The 20,740-nt window shown below is 38.7% G+C and overlaps 1 protein-coding gene across 5 annotated transcripts in view; it reads left to right on the plus strand.

The window, feature by feature from the left end:
• ARSB (arylsulfatase B) overlaps window positions 1–20,740 on the plus strand; it is an 83,423-nt gene that overhangs the window by 421 nt on the left and 62,262 nt on the right. For all 5 annotated transcript variants that reach the window (XM_033520515.1, XM_033520514.1, XM_015652640.2 and 2 more), the window contains exons 2-4: window positions 2,657–2,843; window positions 5,060–5,250; window positions 5,781–5,988. In XM_033520515.1, the coding sequence (XP_033376406.1) occupies window positions 2,657–2,843; window positions 5,060–5,250; window positions 5,781–5,988 (586 nt within the window). The remainder of the gene's footprint in view (window positions 1–2,656; window positions 2,844–5,059; window positions 5,251–5,780; window positions 5,989–20,740) is intronic.

Below are 20,740 nucleotides of genomic sequence, written 5' to 3' on the forward strand. Positions count from 1 at the left end.
GGGATGCTGCCCGCGGGATGCTGCCCGCGGGATGCTGCCCGCGGGATGCTGCCCGCGGGATGCTGCCCTGCGGCTGCTCCCTGCTTGCCTCTGGCAGCCCCTGTGCCGCTCCGACTTGCTGGGTCTCTGCCGCTGCTCAGGGGATGCAAGCTCTGAAACGCAAGCTTCATTCGCCTTGCGAGCCCGGGAGTAAACTAGAAATGGAATCGGTGCAAATTGTTCTGCTCCAGACCAGCCAAGGTGCTCTGCATGCTCCGGTTGGATTAACAGGCACGGCAATATGTCGTGTGAGATACCCCTGCCCTAGTCTGACTCTTGAATATTTTTGCACTGGTCGAGACGCAGACAGAAGCGGATTAGCACCACTTGTTCAGTTTTTACAACACGTTTTCCAGTGCAGCGCCCAAATGCGTCACGAGCTGTACATTCACCTCCACCTGGTACAGAAGGTGTAGATATACTGCACTCCCTGATGGAGTGCACACAGTGTGGTTATTAGTCTGTGTGTCCAAATAGTTCGTAGTCATTATCCTGATTTTTCCCACTTTTTTTTTTTATTTATTTTTTTCAATTTTGGCATAAACGTGGGGAGTGGAGGGTGGGAAATAAAGTATGGACACACAGCATGGACAGAAGGAAGAAACTCAGAAAGGGTTAAGTGTGTTTCAGAAACTTCCCCTCTATCTCAAGAAGTCCTGCACTTCCATGTTAACCGTAGTGATTGCTAAATAAACTGCTCTGAATGAAAGAAATGTTGCCATGTATTAGTTGCATGAAGTTGTTCCAGGTGACACTCTTTCATAGCAGCATTTGTCCTGTTCCTGGAAACTCCAAGAATGAAAAATGATGAATAGGCAAAAGCAATTTTCATTATTTTTACCAAATCCTTAAGTTATGCCATTAAACAGCCTAAAATATTTTTCCATAGTGAGTATTTTTAAAATACAGTTCATAGTCTGAAGGTGCTTTCCAAGAGAGAGGCCACTGCTGCATCACATCTTAAAAGTAGACATTGGAAACACCCATAGTTCAGTCTAGTTTTAAATTCATCCCATACATTTAGCTTGATAATTTAATAATCTTTGTGTTGACCTTGTTGCAACTGAATAAAACAATATTAGAAAATTGAAGTAATTTTTTTTTTAATAGAGGGACATTCTGTGCAACAGTAATTATGCAGCAAATAATTATATTATGCAGCAAATATGTGGGATCTTCTTAAAATTGTGTTACCCATGGATATCATGAACAGTTGCTTAGAAACTTGTGAAAATAACCTAAATCTGGTCCTCTCTGGAGCTGAAATTTTCATAGTCACCTTGCAATCCATATGAAAGAAGAGCAATGGTATCCATCTAAGATAGCAATAGATTTTTTTGTTATTGTCTCCTCCTTTTTCTCATTTTCCAGATACAGTGCAAGAAACTACAATGTTTTGCTAGTTTGTGTTATTCTGTGTAGTAATGTTTTCTGTAATACAGCATTTTAAAATATTTAAAATACTTTATATATAATATAAAATTTATAATATAATTTAATTTCTGGAACCTCCTTGCTCAAAGAAAACGAGGAAGTAGTAGATCCTTTAGAAAAGGGCTTTACCCACTTGCCTAAGATCAGGTCTCATTTGTTCTAAAAGTCATTTCAGAGAGCTGCTAAATTTCAAAGCAACGCTTTGAAAGTTAATCATGCAGCTTGCTACACTGGTGTGCTTAGTGGAGTCATAAAATCTGCTGTCATCTGCTCCAGGGGATCTTGGAGGCTTTGTGCTTTGTCCCGCACAGATTGATAGAAATATTTAATGTATAAACAAGATATATTTACTTGTATACATATGTTTGCAGGCCTAGCTTTGAGGTAGTGCCTTTTTGATTGAGGAGAACACAGGGAAGTTGGAAAAAGTCACCTTATAGCATCATAACTGAAGAGGTTCCTTATATCAAGCATTATATAGTACTCAAAGTATTGTTGTCAGTGATGGTTTTGTGAAAAAATACAAAATTCACCACTTATGAGGACTCGGAACTTTGGCAGAGTTATTAAATATCAGATCTAATCAGTGTAAAGCTTGTGTCATCCCCATATCCAAAAGCTTTCTATAGTGCTTGTACTCATTGAAAGCATGTAAATAAATATGTAAGTATCTATATATAATGTCCATTTAGAAAAGTAATAGAAAAATAGTTTTCTTTTATCAACCTTTCCCCCAGTGACTGTTCTCTGATACAGGCAAAAGTTTTCTTTTTTTTGGTAGCTGCCACGTGTGTTTTTGCCCATTTCAGTCCCATTTAAAATCTCTCACTCCATCTTGAGATGTCTCTAGCCTTCAGAGACCATAATGGTAGTTCCAAATAAACAAATGATAAAACCTGTTAGATTTCTAGTTAAAAGCATAAAAGGCTTTGTGGTTTTTTGTTTGTTTTGGATTTGTCAATTGTGATTGATTTATGAATGGGAATATGTTAACTTTTGCAGTGCCTCCATGCAACCCCTGCCCTCCACCTGCAGCTTCCTCGTCATCTTCACTGCTACAATGGTAAAATGAAGAGCCCCTACAACTAATCTCTAATACAGCTGTGTTTCTTTTTGGGCCTGCTTATGAATTAATCCATGGGCTGCGTTGTAAATGGTTTCTCACACTTCTTTTCTCTGCTAGATCCACACAGGTTTACAACACCAGATAATATGGCCATGCCAGCCCAGCTGTCTGCCACTGGATGAGAAACTCCTCCCAGAACTACTTCAAGAAGCAGGATATGTTACTCACATGGTGGGGAAGTGGCATTTGGGGATGTACAGAAAAGAATGCCTTCCAACCCGCAGAGGATTTGACACTTATTTTGGTAATGGTTTGGTTTAACATGGGCAATAAATGCAGTGTTAAAAATGGTGAGAAACTGCCCCATTCTTGTAACAACAGCAGATTTACTATTTATTTATAAGTAAAGCCATACATGGGGATGCACATTTCCGAAGTATCACTGCTTAAAAAATGCTAATGCGTTAAATGTATGCTGAACTTACTGAAGAAAGTATCACAATTACTGTGTGGCTCCAAGTAAGGTATTTCTCTCTTAGTATTTCCCTTGCCCCTCCCTCCTTCCCAGGGTTAATTTTTGACTCTGAATTCTCTGTCTCCTACCTACAGCAGTACAGAGGAATAGAGAATGGGGGTTACTGCCAGTTTGTGTGGCTTTGGTTTTCCAGAGCTGGTAGTGAGATCATGTGAAGGCCTCTATAAAGTAGTATCCAAAAACTCACAAGTTAGGAACTCGCAGACTAAACAATAGATTGTCCAAGTGTGAGTGCATTACTTGCAAAGCAACTTGTAGCTACCCATTGTTTATTGTTCCAAGTGTGGTTTGGGTTCCTGTCCCAGTATTGATTCCATATTTATTAGTTCTGCACAAGTGTCACGGATATTATGTGACTTGGGCTGTCTGCTGTACATCTTTTTCTGCACAGTGCTGAGTTCAAAAAGGCCCATCTCCACTTGGTTGTGTTTAAGACACTTTCCTCGAACAATGAATTTCAAAATAATTGTTTCAATGCAGAGGCCTGTGTTGCTCTTGTCTAACCTGAGGCTTAAATGAAGATTGTGACTGTGCTATGTGTGTGCCTATGTTTGTCCAAATGTAAGTTGGAAAAAACTGTTCCCTTAGATAGTTTACTTCTTTTTGTTTTTCAGGGTACTCAGGGCAATGGTTTCACAACTGAATTAAGCTAATATATGTGGATTGGAATATAATGGCTCATTGCTTAAACATTTGTGCTTTCTCCCATCCCTTCAGAGGAGCTTGGGATCTTTTTGATGGCATAGGTGTAGATAGGCTGCTGCTCCTTGTGAAATCTCACCCTGGGACCAAGCAGGCTTTTAATGCAGGAGCCTGAGGACTAGCTGGCTCTGGGTATGGTTTTTGGGTGCCCAATGTGACATTATTTTTCAGAGGACATAGTGGTTTAATATCCTGCAATGTTCATGTGATTGCAGTAGGCAGTAGGATTATGATTAGGGTTGTTTGATTCCATGGCACAACCGATGCAGTCTCCCCCAGAGGGCATTCAAAATGGAAAAAATGCAACATGTGCCTCTGAGTACATTGATGTAAACAGTCTGCCTGTAAAATCACTTTATCTTTTGAACGATTACCCATTTTTTCCTCCTAAAATGTCTAAATAGTAGACATTTTTATTGCATTTAAAATAACTTTATTTTTTCTGTTTTTGCAGATATTACTAGCTGCAGCTGCTGAAAAAAAAAAAACAAACTTTAAGTAAATTTCTTCTGCCTTGGATTTTTGTCCCAAGTTTTTTTTGCAGAACATAAAACTCTATTTTTTTTCAGATTCATCCATTTTTTCAGGATATTGGGGGAGAAATCTAAAATCTAATTTAAAATATAATTTTTGAGATCCAAGTGATTTTGAAAAGTTTTATTTGTGTCTGCTAAAACACAAAGCCTCTCCATGCCAAACAGCCTAGCCCTAGACAGGAGCAAATCGATACATGTAGAATTTTTTCTTAATTTCTTTTGGATAACTTTAGATGATAGTGTCTTTTCTTCACCAGCTGGTGTCAGCAGTGGATCAGAAATTCCATTACAGCAGACATAAAAGGTGATTCATACTTGAGTGTTTTTGAATAAATGAATGTAAAAATTCCAAACTTTCCAATAGGGGTGGAAGCCTTACATCAAACATAGAAAATCATACCACCAAATATCAGACTAGTTCATGGCTAGATTGCTGCTTTGGCTCTCAGTGCATTAGTTTAATGCTCATGGACATCAAAGTATTAATAAGAAGTCATTGAACTGTTTTCAAAGTGTTTAATTTCTTTTGAAATTACTACTTAGCAACGAAAAGCCTATGAGGTATCAAATGTGGAGCTACTTAAATGTGTCAGGGGTGTCACAGTAGGTGGTCTAGGGTTGAATTTGTGTTTTAGCTCAAAACCACTAATTTTTTCACATTTATGTTTGACTTTTTTTCTCCTCTTGATGTATGTGTTTATGTGACATGATGTTGGCCTTCTCATTTGACATCTTTTCTTCTTCTAGGCTACCTCCTAGGCAGTGAGGATTATTATACTCATGACCGCTGTGTCCTCATCAAAGCCAAGAACGTGACACGCTGTGCTCTGGACTTCCGAGATGGAGAAGAAGTTGCAACTGGATTTAAAAATGTGTACTCCACAAATATATTCACAGAAAGAGCTATAGATCTTATAGCCAATCACAAAACTGAGAAGGTACAGGCAACAGCTGCTACTCTGATAACTTGAGCATTAAAGAATGTTTTTTTAAAAGTTAATATAATATTAATAGAGCTGTGTTTGAGCTGTAATTCAGGGTTATTTAGTAGGTGCGTAGAGCTAAATGTGAGAAGTGGCACTGGTGAAACTCATCTTTTGCCAAAATCAGCTTTGTCTGCATGGTCCTGGCCTGCTACCCTTCTCCATTTCTTTTACTATAGTACAATTAATAAATTTGTAGAAATGGCTTAGCAAGTAGTTTGCACTTCTAAAAAGAGAAGGGAAGTTTAAGATGAGAAGTTTAATAGACAGAAAATAGAAGAAAAGATACACCTGGTGTTTTCCCACAGCTTTGCGAAAGTAGTTTTTCAAAACTTTATTGGTTTATGTGCAGCGATTAGAAGATGTGGGAGAAATCAAAACACACTACCTGCACTGTCGATAAATCAGGTCTGCTTTTGCTGCAGTAACTTTTGCCCTCAGTACTTAATGTTCAACTAATTTCCATTCTATCCCTTCCACCCCAGCCCCTCTTTCTCTATCTTGCCTTTCAGTCTGTGCATGAACCTCTCGAGGTCCCTGAAGAATACATGAAACCGTATTCTTCCATAAAAGATGTAAAGAGGCGCCATTATGCAGGAATGGTGACTCTTATGGATGAAGCTGTAGGAAATCTTACTGATGCTCTGAAAACATATGGTCTTTGGGACAACACAGTTCTTGTTTTCTCTACTGGTAAGTTCCTTCAAGTATTTTTTCAGTCATAACTTTGCTACAGTGTCTAACAAGCTGACTACAGAGACATCTGGCTCCTCTGTCTTTTCTCTGGTTATTTTCTAGTGACAGAAGAGTGATGGAAGTTGAGCAGGAGTTTAAGTGAAACAACAGTCTCTCTCTCTTCTCTTAGGGCTTTCTCAAACTTAACAAAAACAACTCTGAAGTAGTGTCTGTGCAAATGGGGAATGCTCCTGGTAGTGTAGAAATACTTTTGTAAAATCTGAAGAGTGTAGTGGAGTTGGAAGCATCCTACTTGACACTGCAGTTACTGAGGATCTGTCAGAACTGAATCCTTCCTGAGAACTGTCTACAAATTTATTTCTTCTGAAGCAGTCTGTCCTGTCTGTGAATTGCCATGTGTTGCATAAAGCCCAAACAGCCAGACAGCAAGCAGTTTGAAGCCAAATTGTTTCTTTCCTTCACTTTAAGGTGGCGTGTAGTTTTTGTCTTTCTTGAACTGTTTCACTAGCATCTTACTCCCATGAAACAAAGATATTTTAATAAAACAGCTGAAAATATGATGAGCAGTCTAGTCAGCCAAACTACAATCTAAGTTTTTGTATGTACAGGCATATGATCCGGTTACTAGATTATTAGAGTAATGCAAATAATACATTGCAAAGCAGTCTCCTTTGTTTCCAAATTAAGAATGAAACAGAACCTTTTTGAAATACAGCTGCTTGGCTGGGTTTCAGGAACATATTTGCTCTTATTTGGCTGGAAATAGTAAATAGCCTTTCAATGCATACAGTTGTTCTTTTGTCCACACTTTACATGTTAGGGCTGTCAAAATGGCAAATTAATTTTCTGTGAACACTTCAAATATGGCAAAAACAACAAAACAAACAGACAAGCAAAACAAAAGCAGAACCAACCAAAGTTTGATGAAAATGCATTGATGTGTTTTGAGTTTAGCAGCTGCTTCCTATAGCGCTCAGAATCTTGGAATTTCATTTTGAGTCCAAACCTATTTGCCTTATGATGTTACATTGTGTCCAGGATTTGGCTCTAGCAGGATTTGATAACTCTTCTATGCCTGTGTCTGTTTGCAATGTTTTTATATTTAGAACTGTAAGTAAGCAAAGACATATGGAAAATGATACCAGTATTTATTCTGTACGGAAAAAATCCAGTCTTTGCTGATGGGGCTTGGTAGAGTTATTTCAGTAATGCTTGTTCAGTACATCGTGGAATAAAACTAAATACATCTGAGCTAGAATTACAAGATATGAATGAATTAAAAAGACAAATTTGTTTTTTTCATTTATGAAGTGTTTGTTTTTCTGAACAGTGACAGTCCACCCTGTTTTTTAAAGTGATTACTTTGCAATCATTGCAGGTATGTTTCAACAAGAGTCAACCAACCAATCAGAGTAGAATAAGTGTCTGCTCTATCTAATGTGATTTATTTTGAGTTAACTGACACTTGAAACTTCCAAGAGTTAAATTTAATATGATTAAAATGCATGGAAATTTGACTTAAATCATGCAGGACAGAGGCCAGTGATTTGAGTTTTTTCAGTGTTTTCTCTTTAATTCATGCAGTTATTCTTTACAGGCATAGAATATTGTATGCAGTAAGGACCCAGTTTCAAAAACCAAGTGTTATAACCATAAAACATTTTTAAAAGACCAGAAAAGGAAAACAAAGCTGTCAAATTATTCACTTTTTCTATATTTTGTTTAGTGCTTTTGCAGGTGGTGTGTTTCAGAATGGACATTAGAACATGTCTGAAAAGAAACACGCAGTTGAGCATCTGATGCAGTGAGCTGTGCTGTGTCAAATATTCCTGCACAGTTTACAGGTCCTTTGGAATTGACAGTCCTGGTGTGCACTGGTAGCTATAAGATGAGCATATGATTATAGTATGATTTACATTCAGCTCTTGAGGACGTGTCTGCTTGAAGAAGTGTCTCTCCCCGCCCCAAGTGCTGTTCTGGCACTGAGAGACCCTCTTTTTGCTTGGTGGAACATAGCAGGGGACACACACTTTTCATTATGATCAAGAGCTCTCTCCAAGAAAGTTCTTCCCATTTTGTGCGATTAAGAATCAATTTAAGGATTTCAATGAAGACTGCAAGGGAGAACCTAGGGAATGATAAAGTTTATCCGTAAGTTTAATGAGCAATGTTAAAGACACAAAATCATCATACTTCCCCAGAGGCATTTGGGGGTGCTGGTGGGTGAGAGGCTGGACATGACCCAGCCATGGGCACTCCCAGCCCAGAGAGCCAAACGTGTCCTGGGCTGCATCCAGAGCAGCGTGGGCAGCAGGGCCAGGGAGGGGATTCTGCCCTCTGCTCTGCTCTGCTGAGACCCCACCTGCAGGGCTGTATCAGCTCTGGGGTCCCTGCACAGGAAGGACATGGACCTGCTGGAGTGAGCCCAGAGGAGTGACACAGAAATTATCAAAGGGCTGGAGCACCTTCACTGTTAGGAGAGAGTTGTGGTTGTTCAGTCAGGAGAAGAGAAGGCTCTGAGGACACCTCACTGCAGCCTTTTAGTACTTAAAGTAGGCTTATAAAAAATATGTGGCCAGAGTTTTTAATAGTGCCTGTTGCAATAGGAGAAGGGGTGATAGTTTTAAACTGAAGTACAGATTTAAACAGATTCAGACCAGATATAAGGAAGACATTTTTTCATAATTAGGTTGGTGAAGCACTGGAGCAGGTTGCACAGAGAGGTGGTGGACACTCCATCCCTGGAAACATTCAAGGTTGGGTTGGATGAGGCACTAAATCAGCTGGTCTTGTCAAAGATTGTTGTTGGACTAGGTGGCATTAAAATGTCCTTTCAAACCCAAACCATTTTATGAGAATAGCACTCTCTGTTTTGTTAGCTGTGGTGTTTGATAAAGATATTGTTGAAAGTCTGTAGAGGAAGAAGTAGGCCCTACTTTTACTAGATTCATTATTATTTCCTTTTTAGTTGAGGCCAAAATTCCCACTTCCATGATTGTATCTCTCCATGCTTTAAAAGTCCTGTCAAAGAATAATTTACTGGTGGTCATTTTGTATTTTGTAGTATATCAAGTAGCATTGCAACGAACATTGTTTTCTGACTACTTCTCTGTGTTGTTCTCAAACTGTAGATCTCTTTTTAGTGGGCTTTTTATTTAGAATATGATGTAATCTTTGATATTTTGGTAGGATTTTTTCTATTACACTTTTTCATGTTTCTTCCTATTTGTTATGGCTCAGGAGGGATTGCCTTGAAAACATGCCAGTTGACAAATGGAAGTACTGAACACTTTGAAAGAGTCTTGTGAAATGTGTAGAAAAACTTCAGTCATTCTTTAAAGTGGCATGATGGAGATACTAGGATAAAGATGTAACTTCGTTATGTTTGGTCATTAGAAAAATCTGACTTTCTCAGTTTGTCCTGTAAATCAACCCTCTGGTGTCTTTTTGAACAGATAGACGGGCTATTTCCACAAGTAAATAAGAAAAAGGTGAGCAGGTTCAATGGTATGTGCTGTTATAGTTGTGTATCAAGTAGTAGCTTGAAAAGTCTTGACTGGTTTGATATGAAGTAGAATTTGCTTTTATGGAGTATTTTTTACACTGCATATACAAGTAAGTCTGTGCTAATGAGGTCATTGATTAAAATGAAATATTTGCTTGTTTAAGCTACACAGCTGAAAATTAATGCAGCAGTGGTGGGTACCCATGGCCTTTTGTCCACTTGAAATCAAGGACAATGAGAGATAGGGCATATTCTTCCTTTTAGCAATTATAGGAGACTGTAATTACAATTTCCCTGAAGAGAGCCTTAATTTAAAGTAAAGGTCGTAAAAAGCATTAAAATGGTACAAATTTGTCTCAGAGTCCAAATTTTGCTTCAAACACAGAACTGTGATTTGAGGTGAGAAGTGGGGATTTGCTGTGAATATGATGTGATTATAGTTTCTTCAAGGTAATACAAGAAATTTTGGTATAAACTTGCCAACATTAAAGCAAAGGAATATGACTCCTAATTTCAGTTCTGTATTGAAGCTACTATCCTTTGCTTTATTTAACTTTCAGCTTTTAGTTATACAGAAACACTGTGGAGCAATGCTCCTTTTTTCCAGAATTTCTTGCCGTTTTTAAATGTGGACTAGTGCTGTAATGCCTGGTAGTTGCCATAAGAGGGCTTTGAAAAGCAAAACGTGTGGAACTTTTCAAGCCTTGGTTTACATTGCTAAGAGGAAACCACATAAATCCTTTCCATAATGGAGCATGTGACAGTGATGACTGTTTTCACTCCAAAAGACAGTCTTTTTATCATTGTAGAATTATGATTAATAAGAGCACAGATTGTTTTGGACATACTTACAGTATGCATAATATTTGGACTGATGTTTATACAGTCTCTATCATACCCATAGGGTCTTTTTCCTTACAAGATTTCATATTACCTTTTTTTTCCCCCCCTCTTTTCTCTTTTATTATTTCTTTCATTCCAGCCAGCATATTGTGGCTTTTGGTTAATGAAATACTGGATCTTCTTTTTCCTATTTCCAGTGCCTTCTCTGAGACTATGAATCTGACTTGCACTGATTCCTTAAGAGTGTTTTTTATCTTCTTGATATCTTTGTTCAGAAATGAACTACTGCTCCTTCACTTTTGCCTTCAAGGGACTTGAGAGAGCCTTCTAATTGAAGATTGGCCAAGCCAATTGATTAGAGCAGTTATTCTCTGTCTGTTATGTCTGAGGTGCTAATTTTGAAGGTTGTGCTCTCAGATTCTTCTATTGCAGACCTGAAGACTTGTTTTAATTGGCCTTTCAGAGGTTTCTGAGAGGTTTGGTATGTTGCCAATCAGGAAGATGCCTGGGCATCTTCTGCTGCTTCCTAAGTGGAAGTAAACATAGGTGCCTTAGCTGCAAGCACCTTCAATCAACCTAGTTATTTGAGTTATTTGAGTTCATCTATTCCCAAATATTATTTTTCTTTCTTTAGGTTTATTTAACCTTATTTTTATACAGGCAAAGGTTCTGACAGATCAGTGTACTTGCCTCGGTTAGAGCTGTTGTATGGCAGTGACAGTGAAAGGTGCAATGTGGTTGATGTTTTTGTACTCCAGTGCATGCTTCTGTTTTTGTTTTCAGGCTTTTTCCATGTTAAAGTATGAGCAATAATTTAGAAATTAAAAAATACATTATATGATGCAGATAATAATGATGACACTAGATTTTTAAGAGTATGTTATCAAAGGTGGAAATCTTATGGTGGGAATGGATTTAAAACCAATGCTGAAAGATGCTGATAGATAATATATTGACTACCTCCTTCCCTCCCCTTTTAAATCCTATGAAAACCCAGAATGTTTTGTAGGAAACGTTTGTTTATCTTCTATTCCATCTAACATTAATCCCTCCCCACCCACCCAGTTTTTTCCATGCGAAATTTAACACTCCAAAGCCAAGTTCCTGAAGAGGGAGTAACCTCGTGCCAGAGATATTTGCTTTTTTTTTTTGTCTTCATGGTCTAAAACTTCATCATAAGTTGAATCTTGAACTTTTCTTCATATTTTTAGTGAATACCGGTGTTTGAAGTTCATTTGTAAATAAAACTTGGAAGTGAATTTTGCCCAGAATTTTGCAGATGGGCCAGTTTTTTGTAAAGCTTTGACTTAAGCATATTAATAGCTATGCTAGTAATTTTTTTTTATCAGAATGAGATGAATGCTGCAAACAGTTCATTTTGTGTATTACTAATAATGTTTAATAATTTCCCACATCTCCCAGAAGTTTGCCTTAAACTATGATTACTATTAAACTATGATTACTATTAAACTTTTCTAATTTTGTTCTCCATAATAGTGTTGGAGAAGCCTTTATTCTTTGTGTCAGAATTTTCTACACCCTAAAAGTGGTCAAGCTCATTTTTCTTGTCAGTGGAACAAATCCACAGTTTTCCTTACAGTGTCTTGTCTAACTTGCTCACTGCAGACATATGAGCAGTTTGTCAGGTTGTTCCTGTTGGTTTTGGGTTAAAAATTCCTCCCATGTTTTTGTTGTGTCTAGTGATGGTGCATGCTGGTGTAGACCTTGACACAGCAGGGTCTGTAACTATTGAGACCTGTTTAATTACTGAGACTGCTCACAATGAAAGCACTCGACTGAAACTGTCTGTGCTAGGATTTCTGCTGTCATGAAAGCTGTACTAAGAAGAAAAAAAAAATTCAATGGGATGGAGAAGGGCATTGTTCATGCAGTAGAGCTAAGTCTGTAACTAGTGGATGCTTGTGTACATCAATTTCTTTTCCCATGAGATCAATTTTTTTTTCACACTCCAGATTTGAAAAGTCAGGATAATAAAGAGACAGTTCTGGTGAGCTGCAACAAAACTATAGAGGTTGATTTATATGAGCACAGCTTGATAAAAGTTGCTCTGTAAGTGCTCAGTAAAGTTGTTCAGCAAATGGTGCTCTGATGCAGCAAAGGTATTATATTCCTTTGATGGAAAACAAAACCCCTATGGTTGTATTTAAAGCACAACAAGAACTATATTAGCAGAATTTTATACTAGAAAGAGTAGTTTTCTATTGTCCCTCTAATTGAAAGGCTTTCAATAGTACTTCCATCATACATGCACAAATAACTCTGTATCAAGCACTGGAAATACAATACTGTGTCAGCACTCTGAAGAAAAAGTGGAATTTCTGCCATTGAACATTGAACCTTCAAGGTTATTCTTCCCACTGTGAGTAAAAAACATCAGACTGAACTACACAACAGATGTTTTTTCATCAGCTGATCTTACCAAATAATTTTTGTTCATTTTGTTGGAAATACATGTTTTGTATGAGTCATCATAGGAGGTGTGATTGTTCTTCTGTCATACTTGCAGCACAACTGAAAAACACAGCTACACATGGATCTTTGGGATGCAATGTGGGGAAGCAGGGGAGAACATGAGTTCAAATTAAGGGCAAAGTTATTCTTCAATTCATGCTGTGAGTCTCCTATCCACAGTGTAGATCTCTGTTGTATATTCTGTACTCTTTTTTTTAAATGAAACCTCAATGGGAGTTCTGCACTTGGAACACGTACAGAGTAAGCATTATTTGTGCTGTGAAGTTCAGAGGGGAGAAATTTTCCCCAAATGTGATCCTTTACCAGTATTATTGGCAGTGCTCTCTGTTTTGCTGTGACTCACAACCATAAGCTTAAATCACACAGACAGAGAGCTCTGAAGTCCTGTTTTGTGACCTAGACTTTCAGCAAGAATGTTGGAGGTCAAAAATGAGATGCATATATAGAGCTGTGCATTGATGCTGTCTAATGTTTGCTCATATTGTGTCTGGCACTATTAAGTGGTATTTAATTCCCTTTCATGTATGCAAAATTCACACAAAAAGCTGAAAAAAGCCCAACACAACCAGTCACTAGCTGCCTTCTTTTGTGATATTGGCAACTGATTGTAGTTTTCATTCAAAATTGTGTGTGACAATTAGGCATGATCTATTAGTAGACAAGTAGACTTATCTCCTGCTTATATACATCACTTCATTTTCAAATTACATAATACACTTCAAATGACATGTGGTGGTATCATATCTTCTTAATATCTGTTTTAAATTGTTGAATTGCTCTTGCTTGTTGTTCCCATTGTTTGCTTTTTACTAATGTGAACTATTTACTACCTTTGTAGTTTCAATAGTGTTTAAAACAAAATTGCAGAAAGTCCAGATTTGCATAATGGAATAGAAATGTATGTCAACACAATGTAAACGAAGCTGCAGATGTTTGTCTCTTCTGTAGTCTCCCCATCAGAAATAGGCAACAGGAGGAAAGGCATAGGAATAGGGGTTTTGTCCTCCTTTCTATATTTTACACTTGTCTGAGGTTGTTTTCATGTTACACCTTTTGTTTATTTTTAGTTGCAATCTTCAGAAATTTGATTTGTAGAAATATTGAAGATAGCATGAGTAATTTCATTGACATGCTCTGTTTTCAACAATACCAAGACACTAATGTTGTTAAAAATGGCTTTTTAAACTCTCTAAGTTACATATGAAATAATTTCATAGTTAACTTTTAAGATACTTTCCACTTCTGCTTCAATTGGATGGGCCCTCACACTGACCTCCATGTGGTTCTGATTAAATTTAAGAACATGATTGCTCCTAAAGCCCCAGCCCTTCAAAGGAGCATGAGATACATAACATGTAGGAAATGTTTACAGAACTAAACTGTGGACGGATTGAATATGCCATCTGATTTTTGTCCTCCTTTTCTACATTTGTTACAGTCATTATTGCTTAGTTGTAGTTTAAGGGAACCTACATGGTTGCTAGTGTTCAAGACTGAGTATAATTTGATTTTTAAAGTGGAATATCAGAGAAAAAAGTATTGGAAGACAAAGCCAGAATTACATGAAGGAGAGAAAGAAGAACCATATTTCATTGTCCAGTTTAGTGCTTATACGCTTTTGGAACAGTGAGATAAAGATGGTTGAAAAACCTGTTATCAATCCATTATCCATTGTAATTCATCCTCTGTTATGGGAATTTTGCTGCCTGGCTGACAGTGGTACAGGGGTAGGATTGATTTACATGCTGTAAGATTGAGGATTAGAAGTGTGTTTTTGTTGTTGCTGTTTACAACTTGTAAAATCTCTTAATGCTTTAGCACAAGGGAAGGGAGGGAAAAGTCCCAAACTGATGGAGTTTGAGTTTCTTTTTAAACTTTGCTCATTCTCACTTAACTCACAGGTTGTGCAGTGGAAATGTATCAGAAGTGTGAGGAGAGAAAAGGAGGAAATTAATTTTTTGGAATTCAGGAATTTGGTCTTCCTTATCTTACTGGGACGTAAAACATGAGTTTCTGTCCATTTCTCTGATTGCCCATCTTAGGTATCCAAATCGTGGAATATCTTTCACTTCCTGTGGGAAAGAAAGAGTGTCTTCTAACTAGATTCTATGAATGTGCTCCTGCGGGGAACAGGAGCATCTTCAACGAGATAGGTTGCTCAGAACTTCATCTCCAGTCTGGCCTTGAATGTTTCCATGGATGGGTCATCTACCACCTCTCTGGGCAACCTGTCCCAGTGTTTCACCTCATAATAAAAAAATGTTCTACTTATACCCACACTAAATCTATTCTCTTCTAGTTTTAAATTCATCACCTCTTGTCCTGTCACAACAGACCATGGTTAAATGTCTGTCCCCATCTTTCTTACAAACCTCCATAAAGTACTGGAAGGTGCTATAATATCTCCATGGAGCCTTCTCTTCTTCAGGGTGAACAGTCCCAATTCTTTAGGTCTGTCCTCTTAAGAGAGGTGCTCCAGTCCTGTGATCATCTTGGTGGCCTCCTCTGGGCTCACTCCAGGAGGTCCTTCCTGTGCTGGGACCCCAGAGCTGAGGCAGCCCTGCAGGTGGGGTCTCAGCAGAGCAGAGCAGAGGGGCAGAATCCCCTCCCTGGCCCTGCTGCCCACGCTGCTCTGGATGCAGCCCAGGACACGTTTGGCTCTCTGGGCTGGGAGTGCCCATGGCTGGGTCATGTCCAGCCTCTCACCCAGCAGCAGCCCCAAACCTCTCTGGGCAGGGCTGCTGTGATCTGTCCATCCCCCAGCCTGGACTCAAACCAGGGCTGCTCTGACACAGGTGGGGGATCAGCACTTGGTCTTGTTGAAGCTTTTAAGATTCTTATGAGCTCTCTCCTACAGCTTGTCCAGGTCTCTCTGGAAGAGATCCTGTCCCTCAGGCATGTCAGCTGCACCACTCAGCTGGGTGTTGTCTGCAAATTCGGTAAGGATGCACTTGGTCCCACTCTATGTGTCATTGGTGACGATATTAACCAGTGCTGGTCCCCACACAGACCCAAGGGACACCACTCATCACTGATCTACACTGAGAGATTGAGTGGCTCTCTGAATGTGAGCATACAGCCATTTCATTTTGCTGTGAGTGGCCCAGCCATCAAATCCATCCCTCCAATTTGGAGAGAAGGAAGTTTTGGGGGACTGTGGCAAAGGCTTTACAGAAGTCCAGATAAAGAACATCCTTAAGTCTTCCCTTGTCTACTGGTGTAGTCACTCTGTTTTAGAAGGCCATTGGGCTGATCAGATAGGACTTGCCCTTCCTGCAGCCATGCTGGCTGTCCCAAGTCACCTGCCTGTCCTCCATGTGCCTTAGCACAGCCTCCTGGAGTTTCTGTTCCATCATCTTCCCAGGCACAGAAGTGAGGCTGACAGGTCAGCCTCAGGGTCCCAGGGTCCTCCTTCCTACCCTCCTTAAAGATGAGTACCACGTTTCCCTTTTCCAGTCACCCGGGACTTGCCCTGACGCCCATGACTTTTTAAATATCATGGAGAGTGGATTGGAACACTCTCAGTTTCAGGACTCTGGGATGCATTTTGTCAGGTCCTGTAGATTTGTGTAAAGGCCTCAGGTGGTCATGAAGCTGATCTCTTACATTTTCTCCCTTTCTTGTGTTCCATTCACTCAAGAGGTGTGAGAAAAGATACTGTCAGTGAAGACTGAGGCAAAAACTTTGTTGAATACCTCAGCCTTCTCCTCATTCTTTCTTACCAGTTTGTCAGTCATCTCTGTTGTGGAGGTGCACTTCCCGTGATCTTCCTATCCTGGCTGTAAAGCCCTTGTTACTCTTTGCATCCCTTACCAAGAGATGCACATCTCCTGCCTTGGGCTGCATCCCTATACTCTTCCCAGAATACCTGTTGGTACTTCCACATTGTGGAGTGCACTGCCTGTGCATTTTCTTCTTGCCCAGTGCCAGGACTCCAGTGCCTTCCTTCCCTGATTTCTTACGCTTGGGGTTTAGGAGCTTTTGCCCTCTATGTTCTTAAAGATCTGTCAGCACTGTTCTGCTCCCTTGTCCTCAAGGGCACTTTCTCAGGAGGTTCTGTTGACTAGCTTCTTGAAGAGCCAGAAGTTGCCTTCCCTAAAATTGAATTTTGTCATTCTTTAGCTGGGCCATATATCTCAGGACTGAGAGTTTTACCAGTACTTTATTTTATAGAGGGCCATTCAAAATTATCAAAATGGAATTTCTTAGTCTTTTACCATTTTTTATTTCAGTATTTTTTCAATAATTGCTTAATAGAGCTAAATCAAAGTTTGATATTTTATATACATACATTTTTAAGTTTCCTTTGTAACAGATAAATACTGTTTGAAACAACCAGAACTTTCTGACACAAAGCTTTAGTATTTATTTAGAAATATTACTTCTCCAAGGAACTTACTTTGTCAATCAGTGACAGCCCTATAGAAACACAGGGAAAATCAATCATTGATTCACCTGGGAGAGAAGCATGCAATGTTGTCTGGTCTGGGTTAAGAATTTGGAAGAAATTGCAGGTGTTGTAAGATGGCCTTAGTCAAATGAGTAGTATCTGAAAAAGGTAACTTGAATCCCTCCTGAGATGTTCTGGATCTGTTTTCCTTCCCCACTTTTTCTTTTTTTTCATGTATGTCCATATAAACTATGGGTTGGTTAGTACATCTGTTTTGTATATTTATGAATATTCCAGAGCTAAAGTATGCTGCTAGGCTAAACTCTACAGAAGAATCTCAGAGCTTCAAAAAAAAAAAAAAAAGCTCTGCACAACTGTTCTTTCTTTCACTTTTCATTATTTCAAGTTGTTCTTACACATAGAATATAATGGATCAATATTTATGAGCAATATCACTTTGGATTAAAAAGTGCATTAAAAGAGAAAGATTTTCCCTCTCTGCCTTAATTAGAGAGTAAAACCAGCAGAATTTACTTAGAATGTCAGAATATAGAGGTGCTGGATGCAAAGGAAGCCATAAATTTTACAGATTTTTGAGTTAAAAATACCAGAAGAAGCACTGAAATCCATGAGCGTGGTAGTTAGTAGGCAGTGGATGCTAAGATTTGGCCACAGGTAAGTGTATCAGATAATTTTAAGTATCTGATGTGAAAATGGCTTGTAGAACTCTTGCTGCAGTGTTCACTGCAGTTATTTTTCTCTCTTCATCCTAACACTGAAACTAATAAGGTAATTTCCCCTCCTTTTGGAAGGTTCCTTTTTTTGTTTGTTCAGTTCCTTACTTGGTCTTAATAATTTCTCTGTTTTCTCTATACTTCTTTATGCCCTTTTGAAATCTCTGTGTTTCTAGACATTTTCACATGCCTCCTATGACTGGAGTATCTGTCTCTTACAGTACAGCATCTATCTTTACATTTCTCTTTAAGCAGGAAGAAACACCCCCACTTTTATCTGAACTTTGAGCACTGCTGCTGTGTGGAATGCTGCCTGTGCTTGCTCTTACATTTGACCTCCAATTGTGTTTTCTCAAGTTAAAATACAGCCAGGGCTTTGTGTACATTGAAGTGAGCTGACCCTGAATTCTGTATTAAGATTCCAGAGTAGCTTGAACTGGTTGGAAAGAATCAGAAGTCTGCAGCAGTAATTTCACTTATATCTTAGGGTAAATGTTTTTAACCTACAACATATAAAATCAAATAATGGAGCAAATGTAGTGCAGGTTTTTCAGTACTGACTTCTTGTATTGTAGATGATCTCCATGTTTAGGCTATGCGAAAGATAGTTATTGATCACTGCAGAGAACTGGATGTATTGGAGCATTGTACTGCTTCTGATAACTTGCAAGAGTTATCTTACTTTATCAAATCAACAATGAAATAGCATACACTGACATCTGGTGTGCAGAACTTAATGAGAATTTTAATTGTATCTCTTTAGGTCTGCTTTAAGTCTACTTTCTAGTTGCACTGAAGCATTGTAACACTTTTTACAATCAAATAAGCATTTGTAACAGGTGGAAATAAAGAAAAACCTCTTCTGCATGCTTTTTTTGGTTATTTTTTCCACACTTTTCTTCAATTACTCATGGGAGTTAAGAAACAAAAGGTGCATTCCATTCCTTTTCTCTCTAACGTACATAATTTGGTTCTGATTGCAGAGGATATAAATTGATATCTGCTTACTTGAATGTATCATACATTTCTGCTGCCATCAAGCTGTGTTCCAGTGGTTTCAAATGATTGAAAAAGCAAAGCCTTATTTAAAACAATTTAAATATTTAAAAATTACTTAGATTTTACTGACCACAAATGGTTTGCATTGACTAGGAGAGAGAAACTATTGCTGACCATCCATTATGGTTCATTAGAAAGTCAAAAGTACTAAAAAAATTGCAACGGCAAAAAAAACCACCCCATAAACAACAACCACAAAACCAACCAAAAAAAAAACTCTAAAAGGAAAAATGCATGCCTCAGGTGGAAGAATAGCTGTGTAGACAGTGATGCTGATGTGTGGGGCTAAGGTTAGGGGCTTTTTCTGCTCACAGGTGCCTCCTTTCACAGGCAGTTGCCCCTGAGGTCTCTCAGCTGCTCAGGGCCTGCATGTGGCTTCCTGTGATTCTCTCCAAGTGACCTTGGGTAGCTTGGACATTGTAAATAGCTACAGTGGTTTTGATTTATTAATCTAGATAATTTTGACAAAACTGTGTGAAGAGTAAACATACTTAAAATCATACCAGCCTTTTTTAGGAGTTGTTAACCTCTTGTGTGATCTGAGAGGTTTTGATTACCTCTATTCTTTAAATCAGTTCAGTCAGAACCTTCCTGCAGCCTAAGGCAAATGAGGAGATAGGCTTTGGGAAAACATGGACCTGAAGACCTTGCCTAATTTAATGGGTCACGTATTCCATAATCCTGAGAGAAATCTGAAATAGGATTTAGTAAAACTCCCTTGCTAAATGGGGAGTGGAGGGAAAATGTGACATCTGAACTCACTAATATGTGAGTCAGGTAGTGGTTACTCATGAGGGCAGAAGTCCTTTTCAAGGAAGATAAAACCGCAGCTGTAAATGTGGAGATTAGGGGAGCTCACCACTTGCGATGCCACCATCACCTCTAGTCATCCCTCATTTGCAGTGACCTACCCCTGTGACTTGATACTTCTTAATACAGGGTTGCACTAAGCAGGCCAAGGGAGGATGATGTGGGTGGTTTGGTCAATGGTATAAATGAGATGAGAAATTCAGACTGTTGGTGGCATCAGGGATGTCAAGCAGTAGTGGAGAAATTAATTTGGCAAGTGTAAGTTAAATCACAAAGCAGATGTGCTTTATGGCTCTAATAAAATAAGAATTTTTTGCATAAATAATTAAATTAGACAAGAAATTTGCGAGGAAAAGAAGGCAAGATGTCTTCTGAAAATGGTAGGATTAGCCTATATCTGAAGTATAGGTGTACTGTGAATCATTTGACCATCCAGGGCTAAAGCTCTATTTATAATGAAGTACTGTCTCTGAGCAGAGGAATCTGTTAGTGCATTTTGGATTCTTCTGCTTCTTTCCCACTTTCAGTAATGGAAAAGGAGAAAAAAATTACCCTGTAAAGGATAGAGTTTCCAGGGTAAATGTTCTAGGGAATGATAATTAGGCACAAACCCTTTACAATGCCCACAAAGAGCAAAATATGCAATTTGACTATTCCTTTGAAGTCTACAGTTGTTTCTGTTGTGCATATGAACAACTCTCCTTAAAAATCTCTGAGAGTTATAGTGTATATTTGAGGACTGAATGTGGTCTCTACAGCTAGATGTTGCCAAGAGGAGAGATTTCACAGCTTCAGGAAATATGATCAAAAGTGGCAGAAAGTTCAAGGATGATGATATTGGAGAAAGGTTGGATCTTGCCAAGAGGAAATTGCTGGTGACCTTACTGAACTAGCATGGTGCAGGCAGATTGAAGA

The sequence above is a fragment of the Parus major genome, chromosome Z (genome assembly GCF_001522545.3).
Source record: "Parus major isolate Abel chromosome Z, Parus_major1.1, whole genome shotgun sequence".
Classification (NCBI taxonomy): domain Eukaryota; kingdom Metazoa; phylum Chordata; class Aves; order Passeriformes; family Paridae; genus Parus; species Parus major.